This window comes from Anolis carolinensis, unplaced genomic scaffold (genome assembly GCF_035594765.1).
Source record: "Anolis carolinensis isolate JA03-04 unplaced genomic scaffold, rAnoCar3.1.pri scaffold_18, whole genome shotgun sequence".
NCBI lineage: Eukaryota > Metazoa > Chordata > Lepidosauria > Squamata > Dactyloidae > Anolis > Anolis carolinensis.
In genome coordinates this window covers 204,253-224,694 of record NW_026943828.1, presented here as the reverse complement: position 1 = coordinate 224,694, position 20,442 = coordinate 204,253, and the positions used below count along the sequence as shown (strand labels likewise).

Genomic DNA, 20,442 nt, shown 5'->3' with positions numbered 1-20,442 from the left:
CGTGCCTGAGCCGCTTGACCCATCGCGCCACTCAGCTCTGCGGGGAGAGGGAGGGGGCGGGGCGCTGACGTCACCAGAGCCAGGCTGGGAGGGGCGCCCTCGAACGGGCTCTGCGCTGGGCGGGGCTTCGAGAGGCAAGGCCCCGCCCTCCCCTGCTCAGCCAATGAGGCCCCTCCCTTCCCCTGCCAGGCCGAGGCCCCGCCCCTCCCTCCCGTCTCTCAAAGGGAGAAGCCCCGCCCCCCGGAAGGGTGTCCGTGAGGAGGGCTCGGGTGGTGACGGAAGGAACCCTCGCCACGCCCCGCCCACGCCCTGACGTCACTCCCTCCGACGAAGAGGGGGCGGGGCCTCCATCCTGCCCTCAGAAGCCGCCTTCTTTCTCGCCCCTCCTTGTCACCCGTCCGTCAAGGCCGGAGCCAAAAGGGGCCCGCTCGTGGGCGGGGCGTCACGGACTCGGCCAATGGGAGGGCGAGGGGCGGAGGAGGGGCGGGGCTTCTTCCTGGCTGGGCCTGCGCAGAGCCTCTCTCGCCGCCATTGTTTTCTGAGGCGCTTCTTCTGGAGCCGCGAAAAGAGAGAGAGAGAGAGAGAGAGAGAGAGAGAGAGAGAGAGAGAGAGAGAGAGAGAGAGAGAGAGAGAGGTTGGTATTTATATTGAGATTGATATTCTCTCTGGATTGCGTGTCTCTGGGTCTCTCTTTGGGGAGGGGAGGGGAGGGGGCGGGGCCTGCCTCCCTCCCGGAAGAAACGAGGCCTCAATGGCCGCCAAGGCCCCCCCTCCCCCTCCCTCCCCGTCTTCCCTTTGGACTTGTTTGTTTATGTGTTTATTGTTTACTGCATTTCTATCCCGCCCTTCTCACCCCGAAGGGGACTCACAGCGGCTTAGCAATGGTATGTACATACAGGACAATAGATTATTAGCATAGGGCAAGATCAGCATTATCTATTACTATATTGTAATGTACTGCAATATTACATGTAATAGGTAATATACAATTATAATACTGTAGTATTATTGTATTGTATTACATTATATTGTACGTATATACTATAATATATTAGCATAGCACAATATCAGCATTATCTATTACTATGTTGTAATGTACTGCAATATTACATGTAATAGGTAATATACAATTATAATAGTGTAGTATTATATTGTATTGCATTATATTATACGTATACACTATAATATATTAGCATAGCACAATATCAGCATTATCACTATATTGTAATGTACTGCAACTGGTCGGTTGATGTCAGTTGATTATGTACTTTTATGATGTTTTTCTTTTTCTTGTTTCAGTTGTTTTCATTGTATTGTTTATTTGTTATATGTTTTTAATTGTGTTATAATAATAACAACAACAACACCAACTTTATTTTTATATCCCGCCTCCATCTCCCTGAAGGGACTTGGGGCAGCTTACACAGGGCCAAGCCCCAGTGGTACAACTTTACTTACTTAGGCGATCCCTCGACGTTCGAGGACGATGGTCTTCCAACCTTGGTATCTTGGGCGTGTGTTCTTAGGTGACTGAAGAGACCGATTCTTGACCCGCATATTCTCCCGCAGTGAGGACATCGGTTTCCAGGTGGAAGGCGGTCCCGGTCGGGGTTAGCTTGACGCTCCTTCCTCTTGGCACGTTTCTCCCTTAAGCCCTCCGTTCGTGCCTCTTCAAACTCCGCAGCACTGCTGGTCACAGCTGACCTCCAATTAGAGCGCTCAAGGGCCAGGGCTTCCCAGTTCTCAGTGTCTATGCCACAGTTTTTAAGGTTGGCTTTGAGCCCATCTTTAAATCTCTTTTCCTGCCCTCCAACATTCCGTTTCCCATTCTTGAGTTCAGAGTAGAGGAGCTGCTTTGGGAGACGGTGATCGGGCATTCGGACAACGTGGCCAGTCCAGCGGAGTTGATGGCGTAAGAGCATCGCTTCAATGCTGGTGGTCTTTGCTTCCTCAAGCACGCTGACATTTGTCCGCCTGTCTTCCCAAGAGATTTGCAGGATTTTCCTGAGACAACGCTGATGGAAACGCTCCAGGAGTTTGGTGTGACGTCTGTACACAGTCCACGTTTCGCAGGCATAGAGCAGGGTTGGGAGGACAATGGCTTTATAAACAAGCACCTTGGTCTCTCTACGGATGTCCCGGTCATCGAACACTCTCTGCTTCATACGGAAAAATGCTGCACTCGCAGAGCTCAGGCGGTGTTGTATTTCAGTGTCGATGTTGACTTTTGTGGAGAGGTGGCTACCAAGGTAGCGGAAATGGTCAACATTTTCTAATGTTGCACCGTTAAGCTGTATTCCTGGCTTTGCAGAGGGATTAGCTGGTGCCTGTTGGAAGAGCACTTTGGTTTTCTCGATGTTCAGTGAGAGGCCGAGCTTCTCGTATGCTTCTGCGAAGGTGTTTAGAGTGGCTTGTAGGTCTTCTTCTGAACGCGCACAGACTACGTTGTCATCAGCATATTGGAGTTCTATAACAGATGTTGTGGTGACCTTGGTTTTGGCTCTCAGTCTGCTGAGGTTAAATAGCTTGCCATCTGTCCGATAGATGATTTCCACTCCGGTGGGAAGCTTCCCATCAACAAGGTACAAACATTGTAATAAAACAAATTGATAAAACATAATAAAATTACATTAAAAATAAAACATGGCTTGATAAAAGACCTGAGGACGCTCATCAAAATGACCTGGAGGCCTTGTTTATGCTGGGCTTGGTCTCCATGCAAGCTGCCCCGAGTCCCTTCGGGGAGAGAGATTGTGGTGGGATATAAAAATAAAGTTGTTATTATTATTACGTACATACAATATATAGATGTCACTATCTATATTTTCCAATTCCCAATCACTTCCTTGTTCCTTCCTTCCTTCCCACCTCACTCCATTCTTCCTTCCCTTCCTTCCTCCTCCCTTATTGTTATTTATTTATTTATTATTATTATTATTATTAAACTTATATACCGCTACTCCCGGTTTGGCTCGGAGCGGTTTACAAAAATAGATTAAAACAATACATTGGGCTTTAAAATAACAATAAAAACAATAAAAGCAACAATAAAAGCAACAATAAAAACAGACATAGCCCCGAGTCTTTCACCCATTGAACGCTTGTCGGAAGAGCAAGGTTTTGCAGGCTTTCCGAAAGGCAAGTAAGTCTCGGGTGGTTCGAGTTTCCACTGGCAAGGCATTCCATAATTGAGGGGCTACAACCGAGAAGGCTCTCTGCCTAGTGGAAGACAAATGATAAGTCCGTATGTTAGGGACTTCAAGCAAATTTTGGTCTTCAGACTGAAGTAATCTCTGGGGTTGGTAGGGTGATAAGCGGGCCCTCAGGTACGCTGGCCCCAGACCATGTAAGGCCTTGAAAGTTAGTACTAGTATCTTGAAAGTAATCCGGTACTCAATCGGTAGCCAGTGCAGCTGTTGAAGAATTGGGGTGATACGCCACCTCGCCGGCACCCCAGCGAGAAGACGAGCCGCCGCGTTTTGCACCAGCTTCAGTTTCCGGATCACTGACAGAGGAAGGCCAATGTAGAGGGCGTTACAGTAGTCGAGCCTCGAGATGACCGTCGCCTGGATCACCGTCGCCAGGTCGTTCCTAGATAGGTAGGGAGCCAGTCGCCTAGCCTGGCGTAGATGGAAAAACGCAGATCTGCTCACAGCAGAGACCTGGGCCTCCATTGTGAGCAGAGGGTCTGATAAGACACCAAGACTTTTTACAGAAGATGACGGACGTAGTGTCTCACCATCCAGGGTAGGCAGCTGGATCTCCCTCCCACCCGGACGGCCCAGCCAAAGGATCTCCGTCTTCGCTGGATTCGCCCTCAACCTGCTGGCACGCAACCATCCAGTAACGGCTTCAAGGCACTGATGGAAACTATCGGGTACGGAGTCCGGCTGGCCCTCCATCCTCAGAATGAGCTGAGTGTCATCAGCGTACTGGTGGCACTCGAGCCCAAACCTGTCGGGCAAGCGGTCGCATATAGATGTTAAATAATAGAGGAGAGAGAATAGCTCCCTGTGGGACCCCACAAGTTAGCGGAGACCACGCGGAAACCAACCCTCCCCTCACCACCCGCTGTCCCCGATTTTGGAGGAAGGAGGACACCCATTTAAGGGGTATCCCCCTAACCCCCGTCATGGCTAGGCGATGGGTCAATAGATTGTGGTCGACCGTATCAAATGCTGCTGTGAGATCCAATAACACAAGCAGCGCTGATCCGCCTTGATCCCTCTGGCAGCGAAGTTGGTCTGTGATGGCGACCAGCACAGTCTCCGTCCCGTGCCCCCTACGGAAGCCGGACTGGAAGGGATCAAGTCCGGCTGTGTCATTGAGGAACTGCTGCAACTGTTCCACTGCTGCTCTCTCAACCAGCTTGCCCAGAAACGGAAGGTTCGACACTGGGCGGTAGCTAGCGGGAAGCGAACGATCTAAGTCTGGTTTCTTCAGCAGCGGAGATACTGATGCCTCTTTTAAACCCTCTGGAAAAACTCCTTGCTCAAGGGAGCTATTTATTATATTCAACAGAGGTTCAGCCAGGCTTTTACTAGCCAGGAGGGACACGGATCGAAGGAGCAGGTGGTCGGCCTAGCTGCAGTCATGATCCTGTCGACAGCCTCTGCATCCAGCAGGGTAAACCGGTCCAGGATGGGCCCAGAGAGTGGCCACGGAGTCTCAAGTTCAGTTACTGTATCCATCGTGGCAGGGAGTTCCCGACGAAGAAGCGAGATCTTGTCTGCAAAATAGCTCTGGAAAACCTCAGCAGAAGGAGCCAGGTCATTATTGTTTGGAACAGAAGGGACCTTTGTCAGGGATCTAATGATCGTAAATAATTGTGCTGGGTGTGAGCTCGCAGACGCTATCAAGGAAGCATAATACGACTTTTTTGTCTGCTCATAAGACTCTCTGGATTTCTTATAAGCTGATTCCGATTCCTCATCATGGCGTTCCCGCCACATGACCTCTAGCCGTCTCTTCTCCCGTTTCATCGCACAGAGCTCCTCAGTGAACCAAGGAGACTGATTCTTACGGGGTCGGAGAAGGTGTCTAGGGGCGATCTCATCGAGTGCATTGGATAATTTGGTGTTCCATGTATCCACTTGCACCTCCAGTGAGTCGCTGACAGGTTCTATGGCCTTTAGAGCATTCAGGAACCTGACCGGTTCCATTAGTCTCTTCGGGCGAACCCAAATAGGTTTGGCGCCCAGGTTGGGTGGGTTGGTGTGCTCTATACGGATTCCTAGGGCACAGTGGTCCGACCATGAAACCTCCGAAACGGAGGTTAGGGTCACTTGGATTCCAACCCCAAAGATCAAATCTAGTGTGTGGCCAGCCTGATGTGTAGGCCCAGTATTATAAAGTGAGAGTCCTAGTGTCGCCATGGTCAACACTAGGTCTTCAGCTGCTGAGGAGAAGGAGCCTGCATCAGCATGGACATTGAAGTCCCCCAAAACAATAAGCCTGGGGAACCTCAAGGCCCACTCCGACACAACCTCTAGCAGCTGTGATAGGCTGTCCACTGGTGCATTAGGCGCACGGTACACCAGTAGAAAGGCTATACTCTCCTGTGAATCCCACACAAGGCCAACGCTTTCCATACCAGAGATGTTTAGTGGGAGCCGCCCTCAGAGATAAATTTTCTCGTGCGAGCATTGCCACTCCACCCCCCCGTCTCCCGGTCCGCATCTGGTGGGTGATAACAAAATCTGGAGATGATAATTCCTGGAGGAGGACCTCATCACCCTCCTGCAACCAGGTTTCTGTGATACATGCTAAGTCAGCCCCACTTTCAATAATGAAGTATGAAGAAGTATGAAGTAATGAAGAATAATTTAGGTAAACGTAAAGGTTCCCCTCCCCCAGTGGCGCAGCGGATTAAACCGCTGAGCTACTGAACTTGCAGATCCCTTTCTTGGGATTGCGGTTTCTATTGTAGTTGGACAGTGGCCTGAAATTATACTTGACTGGATTTGCGCTTTTGAATGAAGATTTACTTAATATTTAGTGATCCAAATAATATCAATTCTTGAATATGACTTGTGTCTCTCTATCAGAGAAGAAGGTTTCGTTCTTTTCTTCTGGGTGTAAGAACCTCCAGAGATCTATGATTGACAGTTTTTCTACCCTAATCCAGAAGCATTTTTCCTTGATTCTCTTGAATTGGCTTTTTAGTTTTTCAAAATCCATATTGAAATCCACAATAGAGTTGCAGTCAATATCCTCCATCTCTTTCCAAAAAGTTTCAAAGAAAGAAGCTTTTGCATAGTTAGAAGCATAAATATTGACAAGTGTTTTCTTTGTTTGTAATTTTATCATTGCCATTAGAAATCTTTTTTTATCTTAACCATTTGAGGTTGCCAGAATTTGAGGATATACAATAACAGGCCATTTCTTTTGGAAGTTCCTGCTGAAACCAATTCTTCTCCCACTCTTTTTGGTTAAAAGTATTTCCTGGCCTGTTGTTTAAGGCGTGTCTCCTGCACCACTATTATATTAGCATTTTAAAATATAATTTTAATTGACAAAAATATTTATTACAGTGTTATAAAATGGGAATATCGGGGACAGGAAAGGGTCCTGGATAAGAGTAGGGACAACTACCACCTGGGTGAAGGTGATTTTTTTTTCTCGGGGTATAAGGTAGAACATGGGATGGAAAGAAGGGAAAAGACAGAGAAGGGGATTTTGTTGACCTCCAGTCTTCTTCGTTGGGGTTTAAAAGTCTGCATTTCATCTCTTATTTAATTAGTGGGTCTCCCATTCGTCCTTTCTCCAGATGTGAACAATGCAGTGGGCCTTTCCGCACACAGAGTGCTCACCGGGAGGGAAGAGACGCGGCCGGCGGAGACCTTTCCCGTTGGGCACAGCTTCCGACCTTTGCCGACCACGTCTCACCCCTCCCGGCGGTGTACATTACAGTGTAACTTGGTAGAAAGTTGCTAACCACCATTGCTAACAGCTTCAGGACCTTTCCTGTTCCCCCTCAGCCACTTAAGTACCTGGAGGGAGGGCCCAAGTTGACCCGCGCCTGATCTACCCAGGGACTCCATTATGTTGGATGAGCCAGACTCTACTGTACTGACTACTGGGACTCAGTGCTGCAGAATCCTGGGAGCTGTAGCTTCATGTGGTGTCTAAATGTCTCTGCCACAGAAAGCTCTTGCCTTCTTAAACTACAACTCCCAGGAATTTGGTCTCAGTGAGCAGTTAAAATGGAGTCACGCTGCATTAGTGGCCCAAATCAGGGAAGCCTTACAGAATCAAAGGAAACCATGTAGGCCTTTTGGAGACTCCTTGAAGGCCTCTTCCCTCCCAAAGGCATCCCGGGAAGACCTTTCCTTTCTTTGCACAACCTCCAGTTCCCTCTTGATTTCCTTTTGCCTGTCCAAACTTGCAGGTCGTGTTTTGATTGACAGGAGGGGCGGACGGGACTGGCTTATCTCCTCGCCTTGCTCTTTCCTCGCTGTTCGACTGAGGGAATGAATGGCTTGAATGGAACTTCGTTCAGCATGGACTCATTTTGGGAACATCCCAACAAGCCTCAGTGTGGGTTTGAATGAGCCGGGTGGGAAGGCAGATCCTTGGTCATTTGGAAGATTTCTTCGTCCCCAAGCTCGTATTATATAATATGCGCCAGGTTATGCATATATAGGGTTGTTGTATGTCTTTCGGGCTGTGTGGCCATGTTCCAGAAGTATTCTCTCCTGATGTTTCGCCCACATCTATGGCAGGCATCCTCAGAGGTTGTGAGGCATGGATAAACTAGGCAAGGAAGGTAAATATATATCTGTGGAGAGTCCAGGGTGTGACAAGAGTCCTTTGTCAGTTGGAAGCCAGCATTAATGTTGCAATTAATCACCCTAATTAGCATTGGAAAGGTTTGTCTCTTGCCTGGGGGGCATCCCCTGTTCAGAGTCATTAGCCGTCCTTGGGGCTCCTCTGCCCTCAGAGTGTTGCTTCCCATTTACTGTTCTGAGTTTTGAGTTTTTTAATACTGGTAGCCAGATTTTGTTCATTTTCATGGTTTCCTCCTTTCTGTTGAAGTTGTCCACATGCTTGTGGATTTCAATGGCTTCTCTGTGTAGTCTGACATGATAGTTGTTGGAGTGGTCAAGCATTTCTGCATATATAGATTGTATAATTATATATACAGTATATTACTAGCTTGGGTCCCCAGCGTTGGCCCAGTTATTCGAAAAAGTAATTTTTTAATTGTACAAATTCATGGTTCAGGTGTTTCTCACTTTTAGCTGCCAGAACCTCCATGCCATCTTGCATCGCAGCTTTCTCCATTTTGTCGGGTATTCTTCTGGTCTTGCAGTTCAGACTCACTGCTGGCATGATGCTCCTGGTGGCTGACATCTGCTGTCGAGCATTCCTTAGAGCAGATCATTCTCGTTTCCCAGCAGGAGGGAGTCCTTGCTGTCCCAGTCGGTGCATGGGTCCCTGTGCTCACTCTCTCTGTGTAGGGCCGTGGGCTTTGTCCTTCCCCATTCTAGCTGGTGGGGCCTGTCGGGACTGTCCTTTCTCTCCCTGGGCCGATGTGGCTCCCTCCAGCACTCTGCTGCTCGACGGCTTTCCTTCCCGCATGGGAAACAAGGATCCCGTTGTCCTTTTCTTTCCTGGCTGCTCAACCATCCTTGTGGAGGATTCTGTGGACCTCCTCCTCCCAAGGCTATTGCTGTCAGTCCTTGGAAGGTGTAGGACACAAAGGTAGGCTCACACAGCTGGGGCTATGGAAACTTTATTGAATCCGCCTTGCCAAGATGATCACAAAGCTTACACTGTCCCTTTTCCGCCAGCCCCCCCAGTATACCAAGATGCTTCTTCCCTCCCTCTCCCACGTTTCCCCCTTCCCATTCACACCTTCCCGTCAACAGTTCTTTCCCATGTTTGAAACCCAGAGCAGGTCATAAATCAGTCTTTCCAAACAAATGGTCTTCCTCTTCCGGCTCTCCCCCCCCCCCCTGCCCCTTTGCTCTGGTCGGATGTGAAAAGGTCAGTTGGCTTTTTGCATCCTGACAATTGCGGTGTTTCTCCTGATGACGCCATCCCTGGCTCCTTGTCTCACTTGCTCTTTGTCATGCTCCACTCTCCCCGCTAAGATGATCCATTCCTCTAGAGACCTGGGACTCCTTGGCCCACAGGATACTGGGTCAAACTCTGTGGTCCTCTATTCTCTCACAAATTTAGTGACTCTTCTGGGTCTTCTCCCAGAAATGACGGGTCGAGTGCTAGGGCAGCCATGAGAGCTGCAGTCCCACAGGGGGAGAACTCCTGCGGGGTTGTCTCTAAGGCCTCGCTAGGTGTCCAGTCTCTGACATCCTGCTGCTACACACCTCTCATTGTTGGTAGAGAAAGAGCCTTTCGAAGAGACAGGGCTTAATGTCAGAAAGAAAGTTGCTTCTAAGCTCTAACCCTAATGCACCAGGTTATATCTCTTCCCTGTTTCCTTTCACCGCCTCATTGTTTACACATTCCCATGGAACCTAACTGCTGTCTCCATAACAACCATTATGGTTACCTTCCCTCTCCCACCCTTGATCACCCAGATGGTCATCATTAACAGCTTCTTGTTCACAGCTCTTTGATGGCATGGTCACTCCTAAGGCTTCCTTCGAAGATAGAGTGATCCATGACAGCTGATGCCTTATTGAATGGCAACTCCCAAAAATTCTATAGTATTGATCTATGGCAGCTGAGGTTGGACTCAGTTTGTGTTTGTTCTATGCGGTAGGTGTGTCCCAGGTCAGGGAAGCCTTTCAGAAGCAGAGAACAGCATTTTGGACCTTGTAGAGGCCACTTGGGGCACTTCCAGACAGCACTAAATCACGGGTTTTAAACAGGGGCAAAAGATCCCAGAACTTCAGAAGAGGTCCACATACAGACCTGTTGGTCCTGGGATTTCTGCCTCCATTGTCCAGACTTGCTGCTTTGTTCCGAGAGTTAGAGGCTCCCAAAATGGTTGCTGCAGGACTTCTGCCTGAAACCTCAGCGGGTTTTTTTTAAATGGCAAGATGCAGATTTGCAGAGATTCAGATATGCGGATCACTGCAACAGTTCCGTTCTTTGTCCTGGCCAGAGAAACTGCCCTCCAAACGTTTCATGAAGTATTTGCCACACAAACAAACCTAATGGGGCAGGGCCACCTTGCCCAAGTCAGCACTGCGCAATAAAACAGGAACAGGCAATTGTAAGCCAGGAACAGAAGTTTGTCATTATCTTCTACTTTTACAGCCTGGCTGCCTGGCCATCTGTCCAGACAGATTTGGTTGTGTACTTGTGGCATCGAACAACAGGGCGCTGTTCCTAGGTTCCACATGACTTTCCCTATTAGCCACCTGCATGACCTTGTCTCTATATATTTACATTCCTCTCCAGCACGTCCCTGTCCCAACAGCCCGTAGTAAGCATTTGTCATTTACGTTACCCATGTTGTCAGCACACACCCAATGAGGAACCAACATGTATAGCCTGGCAATATCATCATGTTGTTCCCTGGCGCAAGTACACTACAAAACCTGTCTTCACCGATGGCATACAACAAAGTGTGAGTAATTATAGTAATGATGGCATTCTGTTCCTGGTTTGAAAGTGTCTGCTCCTGTGTCATTGTGTACTGCTTACTGTGAAGGTACTTGTTGCACCCCAGGAACTCGATTTTTCGGCCACAACCTTCATTAAACAGGTGAAGGGTGAAGTTCCTCTTCCCTGGCCAAAGTTTTTGCCTTCTTACTCGAGTGTCACCTTCCTTTTAGGAACCAACCAATCATGAACAAGCATCTAAAACCCGGGAACAAACCCAGTTCAAAAATCCTGTGATTTCCGATTCCAGGGACATGCAGACATGCGAAGATCTGGATATTTGGCAAAAACCACGATATTCCCACACCTGGAAATCTCACGTTTTTTGCCTTTTCTAGCGGTTGCTTTTGGGTTTACAGGGAACGGTGTCTGGCCACTCTACTGTTTACTACGGAAGCTCCTGAGATGAAGGGACTGTCTGGACGGGCCCTTGGAGGCATCCTCCAAAAAGTATCCAGGCAGACTTTTTTCCCCACAGCCTCTGTTTTTCTCAAGATTTCCTTTTGGTTGGCCAAATATTGAGGCCCATACTTTTATTTAATGCCGGGGGAGGGGGCAATTGAATTATCTGCTCCCTCCCTTTTCCCTCTGTTTTGCTCATGCTCAGTAAGTCATTTGTGAGGCATCTTCCAGGACAGGAATGGACAGAGTGGGTGCCGTTCTTCCCCAGGTTGGGATTTAATGGCTTAGATTACTGCAGACACGTTCCTACAACCCTGTGCACATAACCCGTGTTTCTCTCAATCGCCTTCACCTGCTGAAAAGCCTTTCCCCACAACAGAGGGCAGTAAATAGAGGCGGAAATGGACAGGGTGGAAAGGGCTGGGCAGGAAGGAGGGTTTCCCGACTGCTCTGTGCCTGTGAATTTGCATGCCGTCCTGCGGCTCAACCAAGGGAGTAAACAATCCAACGGGGACTTAGTCCAGGCGAGACCAGTTCTGTGAGCCTAAATGGGGTGTTGAATTTGCCAGGCAGGAAGGCAACGTCTTTGGGAATTTGGGATTCCTTTGAGAGATGTAGGAAATGTGGTGGCAGCAGAGGTCCAATTTGGGATGCACAGGAGACGGACCTGGGATCCCTTGTGGCCTGAAAGGGAACCTGAAATTCATGAAATCATCAGGAAAGGGATCATTGTGCCTCTTAAGATTAAACTTATGCTGGTAATTCAAGGAAACCCATTATTCAGAGTGAATGACGTCCTGTCTATGGTCTGTTTGACTGTCTGCCTTGTGTTTCTTTAGCCATGTTTAGGTCAAGCCAACAAAACCAATGTGGTTCTTTAGTATTGTATGAAGGTCCCTTTTTTCTTCCATCCATAATAATAATAATAATAAAACTTTATTTATACCCCGCCACCATCTCCCCAACGGGGACTCGGGGCGGCTTACATGGGGCCATGCCCAAGACAATACAATAAACCATAACATAATACAATTAAATAATACATTACATAAAATAAACAGTACAACATAAGATCAAAACAGCAATATAACACGAGCGGGCCGCATGAATACTACATTTAAAACTAGATTAAAAATTAAAACTGGGTGAGAAAGGGATCTATCCCTCTTTCCTTCCATCAATCACTCCTATTTTCATCCTCCCTCCCTTCTTTCCTTCTGAATCCATCCCTTATAGTTCATAAATCTGTGATCACCTTTGCTTGTTTCTGTGTGTCCTTGAGACACTTCATATCTCCATTTCTGGGTAGTTCAATTTTCAACACAAGCACTGAATGGAAAAGAGGATCATCTTGGAAATAATGGAAGTTTGCAGGTTCATGTTTAACCTTTTGCTCTTCTTTCTTGATCAGGGAAATGAAGACCCTATGAAGTCACCACAGGCATAAAAAGAAAATATCAATATCTAGTGGAGATTGAGGAATTTGGAAACCAAAGGGCAATAATGAAAGAAATCCTGTGGGAAGAAGAAATCCTCTCTAGGTGCCAATCTTGTGGAACTCAATTTTGATCAGAAAGAAAAAGGGAACACTCACGTGTCCATATCACAAAACTGTCGACATGGAGGAGAAACCCTATACATGCCTTGAGTGTGGAAAGAGCTTCAGTTGGAGGAGCAATCTGCTACTGCATGAAAGGACTCACACTGGGGAGAAACCTTTTAAATGCCCGGAGTGTGAACAGAGCTTCACTCATAGTTCAGGCCTATATTCACATCTAAGGACTCACACTGGGGAGAAACCTTTTAAATGCCCGGAGTGTGGACAGAGCTTCACTGAGAGTTCAGGTCTACGTTCACATCAAAGGACTCACACTGGGGAGAAACCTTTTAAATGCCCGGAGTGTGGACAGAGCTTTGCTCATAATGGAAGTCTACATTCACATCAAAGAACTCACACTGGGGAGAAACCCTATAACTGCCTGGAGTGTGGACAGAGCTTTACTCAAAAGGGACACTTAGATTCACATCAAAGGACTCACACTGGGGAGAAACCCTATAACTGCCTGGAGTGTGGACAGAGCTTTGCTCGTAGTTCAAATCTACGTTCACATCAAAGAACTCACACTGGGGAGAAACCCTATAACTGCCTGGAGTGTGGACAGAGCTTTGCTCGTAGTTCAGGACTACGTTCACATCAAGGAACTCACACTGGGGAGAAACCCTATAAATGCCTGGAGTGTGGACAGAGCTATACTCGTAGTTCAGGACTACGTTTACATCAAAGAACTCACACTGGGGAGAAACCCTATAAATGCCTGGAGTGTGGACAAAGCTATACTTGTAGTTCAGGATTACGTTCACATCAATGGACTCACACTGGGGAGAAACCATATAAATGCCTGGAGTGTGGACAGAGCTTTGTTTGTAGTTCAGGACTACGTTCACATCAAAGAACTCACACTGGGGAGAAACCCTATAACTGCCTGGAGTGTGGACAGAGCTTTGCTTGTAGTTCAAATCTACGTTCACATCAAAGAACTCACACTGGGGAGAAACCCTTTAAATGCCTGGAGTGTGGACAGAGCTTCACTGAGAGTTCAGGCCTACGTTCACATCAAAGGACTCACACTGGGGAAAAACCCTATAACTGCCTGGAGTGTGGACAGAGCTTCACTCAGAAGGGAAGCTTACATAGACATCAAAGGAGTCACACTGGGGAGAAACCCTATAAATGCCTGGAGTGTGGACAGAGCTATACTCATAGTTCAGGACTACGTTCACATCAAAGGACTCACACTGGGGAGAAACCATATAAATGCCTGGAGTGTGGACAGAACTTTGCTTGTAGTTCAGGTCTACGTTCACATCAAAGGACTCACACTGGGGAGAAACCCTATAACTGCCTGGAGTGTGGACAGAGCTTCACTCAGAAGGGAAACTTACATACACATCAAAGAACTCACACTGGGGAGAAACCCTATAAATGCCTGGAGTGTGGACAGAGCTTCTCTCATAATTCAAATCTACATACACATCAAAGAACTCACACTGGGGAGAAACCCTATAAATGCCTGGAGTGTGGACAGAGCTTCTCTCATAATTCAAATCTACATACACATCAAGGAACTCACACTGGGGAGAAACCCTATAAATGCCTGGAGTGTGGACAGAGCTTCATTCAGAGTTCAAGTCTACGTTCACATCAAAGGACTCACAACTGGGGAGAAACCCTATAAATGCCTGGAGTGTGGGCATACCTTCAATCATAGTGGATATCTACGTAAACATCAAAGGATTCACACGGGAGAAACCCTATACATGCCGGGTGTGTGGTAAGAGCTTCACGCAGAGTTCAGGTCTACGTTTACATCAAAGAACTCACACTGGGGGGAAACCATAGAAATGCATGGAGTGTGGACAGAGCTTTTCACAGAATAACATTAGACATCATAGAATTCATAGAATTCACCCTGTTAATTGACACCAGAGTGTCATTCTAACATGTACAAAAGCAACTTGCAAATTTTGGAAATGCAAGCTCAAAGTTGGGACATTTCATCACATGTGGTGTATTGTAGAAAGATTGAACTAAAATACAGTGTTCCCTCACTTATCCCAGGGGTTAGGTTCCAGGACCACCCACAATAAGTGAAAATCCGCGAAGTAGGGATGCTATATATTTCTACATTATTTTAGTAGTTATACACTATTTTAAGTCTTTATCAAGAAATCATGTGTTGATAAATCGCCTCCTTCTCCTCTTGTTGCCGCTTGGGCTCCTTTTCTCTCCCTTTGGCTTCTCCTTCCTCCCTTCCTTAGGCTGTACATTGTAATTTTGTATTATTTATAGTCGTCTTTTAGAATTTATTGAAAAACCGCAAAACAGTGAATCCGCAAAGAGCGAAGTAGTGAGGGAACTCTGTATGTTCCATTCTGGAAGTAATTATATTATCTAAAGGGAATAGAATAATGAGAGATAAAAATTAACAGATAGAATTAGGCCTTTAGGCATGTATCCCTGTCTGTTAGTTCAGCTGTATGAAGGTTTCGCAGGTCTGTTTGTTTCTGATTTAGTTTTGTATCTCATGTAGTAGTAGTAATAATAATAATAATAATAATAATAATAATAACAACAACTTTATTTTTATACCCCGCCCCATCTCCCCGAAGGGACTCGGGGCGGCTTACATGGGGCCTTGCCCGATAAAACAATCAAATATCAAAACACAGCAAAAAAACAGTTATCCAATAAAAACATCAATTACAGTAAAAACAATTGTTAAAATCAACATAAAACATACAATATTAACACTGGAGACTAATTCATAGAACTCAGGCAAAGTGCAACATGGGCCGAAATGGGGAAGGTAATTTCACAGTTGAAATGGACAAAGTGCAATATAGCATTGGCAACACCTCGAGAATGGGGCTATTATAAAATGGGCAGATAGATCAGTCCAACACCAGATTAAGTATCAAAGGCCTTTTGAAAGAGCCAGGTTTTTAAGCTCCTACGGAAGGAGAGGAGGATAGGGGCCTGCCTGATCTCTCTAGGGAGCGAGTTCCAAATCCGGGGGGCCACGACGGAGAAGGCCCTCTCTCTCGTCCCCACCAACCGCGACTGCGAGGGTGGTGGGAGCGAGAGAAGGGCCTCCCCCGACGAGTGAAGAGAACGTGCGGGTTCGTAGGGGGAGATGCGGTCTCTAAGGTAGGTGGGTCCCAAACCGTTTAGGGCTTTGTAGGTGATAACCTGCACCTTGAATTGAGCCCTGAAAGTAAATGGCAGCCAGTGAAGCTCCTTAAACAGAGGCGTTGAACGCGCCCTGTAATTCGCTCCGGTTAGAAGCCTGGCTGCCGAACGCTGTACTAGTTGTAATTTCCGGGCCATCTTCAAAGGCAGCCCCACGTAGAGCGCATAGCAATAGTCCAGTCTAGAGGTAACTAAGGCATGGACCATCATGGTCAGATCAGACTTCTCGAGGTACGGTCGCAGCTGGCGCACAAGTTTTAATTCTGCAAAGGCCCTCCCGGCCACGGCCGACACCTGAGCCTCAAGCGTCAGCCCCGAATCCAGGAGGACCCCCAAACTGCAGACCTGCGCCTTCAGGGGGAGTGCGACCCCGTCAAGCACAGGTTGCCACCCAATACCCCAATCTGACCTGGAGGACCTCTGTCTTGTCGGGATTAAGTCTCAGCTTGTTCACCCTCATCCAGGCCAACACAGCGGCCAGACACTGGTCCAGAATCCGAGGGGCTTCCTTGGATTTAGGTGGAAAAGAGTAGTAGAGATGGCGTAGAGATGGCACTGTACTCCAAAACTCTGGATAACCTCTCCCAGCGGTTTCATGTAGATGTTAAAAAGCATGGGGGACAGAATAGAACCTTGCGGGACCCCACAGGTCAATGGCCAGGGGTCCGAGCAGGTGTCCCCCAGCTTCACCAACTGGGAACGGCCCTCCAGAAAGGCCCTGCAGTACCCCCAAGGCCCATCCCAGAGAGCCGCCCCAGAAGGATACCATGGTCAATGGTATCGAAAGCCGCTGAGATGTCCAAGAGAACCAGCAGGGTCACACTCCCCCTGTCCAGCTCCCTGCGGAGGTCATCCACCAAGGCCACCCAAGCCGTCTCGGTACTGTAACCAGGCCTGAAGCCAGACTGACAGAAGTAGTTAGTTTCATGTGTAGTTGAAGCATTATATACAATTTCTGCCTTTTTTGTAATGTTGCTTTTAATCTCTCTTTTTTGATTTTTATTTTTTTTTGCCATAAAGAGGGGGATTTATAAGGGACAAAACTGCTGAAACCGTCAACTTGTTTTGTTCTGAACCCAAAGGTTTCCTGTTCTTTGGCTGCCGAGTGTTCAGGGAAGAGTGAGGTCTGTGAGATCAGTGAGTAGAAAACATGACACAATTTAGATAATGGTTTGTGGCACAACAACAACCCTTGTAGTAGTCAATGGGATATTCTGTATGCCTTCTTTAATGTCAAGTAAGACAATTTCCCCTTATGTCTGGAGGCTCTGTCGAACTGGCTACGTGCTAGTAGACTGAAGGTGAACCCGGCGAAGACCGAGATTCTTTGGCTTGGCTGCTCGACTGGTCTGACCCACTTGCTACCCACCTTCGATGGTGCTGCCCTATCTCCTTCGCCCACCATTAAGAGCCTGGGTGTCGTTTTAGATTCACAGCTGACAATGGAAGCTCAGGTCGCTGCTGCCAGCAAACAGGCCTTTTTCCACCTACGACAAGCGAGGCAACTGGCACCCTATCTATCTGATGAGGCTCTGGCAACGGTCATCCATGCCACGGTCACGTCTAGGCTGGACTATTGCAACGCCCTGTATGTTGGCCTTCCGATGTCCACGACCCGAAAGCTCGTATTGTTCAGAATGCGGTAGCCAGGCTACTCACAAGAACACCCATGAAATGCCACATCACACCACTGCTGCAGCATCTGCATTGGCTTCCAACTGATTACCGTGGTCTATATAAGATGCTAGTCCTGACCTTTAAAACTCTTTACGGCCAGGGCCCATCGTCCCTTAGGGACCGTCTCTCCTTCTCCCATCATCGGAGGTCGCAACGACCATCCCAACGAGACTTACTTTATGTACCGGGTCCTAGAGAAGTGCACTTGGAAAGGACCAGACGCAGAGCTTTTTCTATTTCTGCCCCTCCCTTATGGAATGCCTTGCCGCCCCATATGAGAGCCATGCGTGAGTTGGGGCCTTTTACCCTCGCACTCAAGACCTGGCTCTTTACTAGAGCTTTTAATCTATGTTAATTTTATCAATATTTGTATGTATATATTTTTATCCTTTACAATTTTATCTTGTAAATTGCCTAGAGCATCGTGGATGGAGGGCAATTAATAAATAGTTAAATGATGATGATGATATTGTGCTCAGATACAAAGATTTATAAAGGAAACACCACAATGGATATAAAACAATGGGAAGCACGGGAAGCAGATTATGTGTGCTCACCACACCTCACACAGATAGGACCACGTGTGCTATAAACATGGAAGATGTGATACATTCACACAAGATACAGGAATGGGATGACTTTGTGTTACTACTGTTCAGCTAATGTTATGGTCTGATGGAAATATAATAGAACCCGATAAACAAACATTCGGTTGAAATGTAAATGTAACATAACTTTTGTTCAAGATGATGAAACTGGGAATTTGGTGTACGTGGTGGAGAATGGAGACAGTGAAATAGACTTGAAGTTTAAAAAGTTATCCATAAATATAAGGAATTAATTGGGAAAAATTAAATATACTAGTAAAAACGAATCAGCAGGTGAAGAAACATTTGGAGAGTTATGAGGAAAGAAGTAAGAAAGGTTTTGTTAGGATCCAAGAGGTTGATGGAGAACGTCAGAGCGTGGCCGCAGAAGGAAGCAGCCCGACAGAACGTCACTGGTGTGATGAAATCAACGGATATTCACCCAAAGCGGCAGCAGCATGTTTACATCTATTGATGCGCCCAATAGTAAGGTGAGGGCTACAAGGAGTGACTGATCGATTTTCTGTATTTGAAAACGAATTGCAATACTTAGAAACGCAATTGTGAACTGTGATGTATGTTGACTCTATTGAGAGGGTTGATGGGCCAAAGTGCCTGCATTTCTATTCTATTTCTGATTGCTTTTAATTATGCATTATTAAGGTGTCTGCTTCAACTTATTCTATTAAAGATGCAACCTGCCTTCTTCCAGAGGAGAGGCAAGTGTCCGTATGTCGCCACTATGTTTCCGGAACATCTTGTGGTTAATGTGGTTAAGCTACTTACTGGAACATAAGTGAACAACATGTTTTTCTACAAATGTTGTTTATGATAAAGGAAGCACGCTTGCAACACTCTGTACTGCTCCAAAGAAATGAGGAACATGAGGATATATTGAGCTTCATTTCCAATGTTCTTCACGGCGGTCACCTTTGATTTGTCCATCCGTCTATACTGCAGTATAATAAAGGTACTTGTTTTAAACTCTGTTGGGCTCAGATTGGATCCATAGCGCTTTGACAAAGTTCCCGGTATTTAAATCTGTGTGAGCGGTTCGCTTTTCCGCTACATATAACTATATTAAACTGATTATATACATAGAATTGACACTGAATCAGACATGTGATACAATAAAGTAGTATTGATGTATCCAGGGCGTGTGTGTAAGAAACGGGAGTGTGTTTGTGTGGGTGCTTGTGAAGAAAGAAGAAACGGGCCTCAAAAGAAAACGGAGTTCACGCAAAGCGTGACATGGGACGGACTTGGGCGGTGAAGAGTGAGGCTTGTCGGCTCCAACGGGATGGGAGGAAGGGGCTGCCGCAGAAAGGCCGGGGGAGATGGCCTGAGGAGACGGAGTGGCCGCTGGAAGGCCGGAGCTAGCCTCTTGCCCCCCGGGGCTGGTGTGACCCACTTGGTTCGGGGGGGGGGGGAGCTGCATTCAAGGGAGTGTGAGATCCTGCCCCCTCTCCTCCGGAGCCTGCTTCTTCCCCCAAAATGCCTGCGAGTTGGTCCTCTCTCTCTCCTTCCTCCAGGCTGGTGCAGGCAGAAGCTACAGAGAGTAAGGGATTTAGAGCAAATTGTAAGGCTTGTCAGCTCCAACTGTGTTGGTGTGGGTTAGTCTTCTTTGAAAGAGAGCCCAGGCACACAAGGGCTGAAGATCCCATACGGCTTGAATGTTCAGAATACAAGAGTCTGCTCCACTGCCCGTGTATATAGGCCTAGCTACAGTATCATCGGGAGCCTCCGGTGGCTCAGTGTGTTAAAGCGCTGAGCTGCTGAACTTGCAGACCGAAAGGTCCCAGGTTCAAATCCGGGGAGCGGAGTGAGCGCCCGCTGTTAGCTCCAGCTTCTGCCAACCTAGCAGTTCGAAAACATGCAAATGTGAGTAGATCAATAGGTACCGCTCCGGTGGGAAAGTAGTGGTGTTCCATGCAGTCATGCCAGCCATATGACCTTGGAGGTATCTACAGACAATGCCGGCTCTTCAGCTTAGAAATGGAGATGAGCACCAACCCCCAGAGTCGGACACAACTGGACTTAACGTCTGGGGAAACCTTGACCTTTACCGTACCATCAACCACTCTAGAGTCCCTTTCCCCCCACCTCAGGGCAATTGGGTTTTATGGCTGGTTCATGTGTCCTATCCTCCCTTTTGGCCCATGGCCTTGTGCTCTCCGTCAGTGCTCTGTGTCCGGAGATGGCATGAGATGGGGATCATGGCATCAGATTCTGATGAGTTGAGTTGGGTTCATTTGAGTCAAGTTGGGTTCACTTGACTTGAGTTGGGTTCCGTTGACTTGTCCAAGATTTGAGTTGTATTCATTTGGGTTCCATTGAGTTGAGCACTCTTAATAATTAATTAAATAATAATTAAAATACCATTATAAGCCAGCCAAGCTTTGGAAGGCGCGCACGTTACATGTAATATTTCTAATAATATTGCAGTAT

The 20,442-nt window shown here is 47.2% G+C and overlaps 1 protein-coding gene across 3 annotated transcripts in view; it reads left to right on the top strand.

Moving 5' to 3' along the window:
• The window catches only part of LOC134294618 (zinc finger protein 658B-like), a 33,054-nt gene extending 14,073 nt beyond the window's left edge, over window positions 1-18,981 (top strand). For 2 of the 3 annotated variants that reach the window (XM_062966189.1, XM_062966188.1), the window contains one exon: window positions 12,392-18,981. In XM_062966189.1, coding sequence (XP_062822259.1) covers window positions 12,600-14,216 — 1,617 coding nt within the window. In that variant the 5' untranslated portion in view covers window positions 12,392-12,599 and the 3' untranslated portion in view covers window positions 14,217-18,981. Of the gene's footprint in view, window positions 1-590; window positions 635-12,391 lie in introns of those variants that run through there. The other variant, XM_062966190.1, reaches the window with a different exon arrangement.
• Window positions 18,982-20,442: the final 1,461 nt, after the last annotated feature.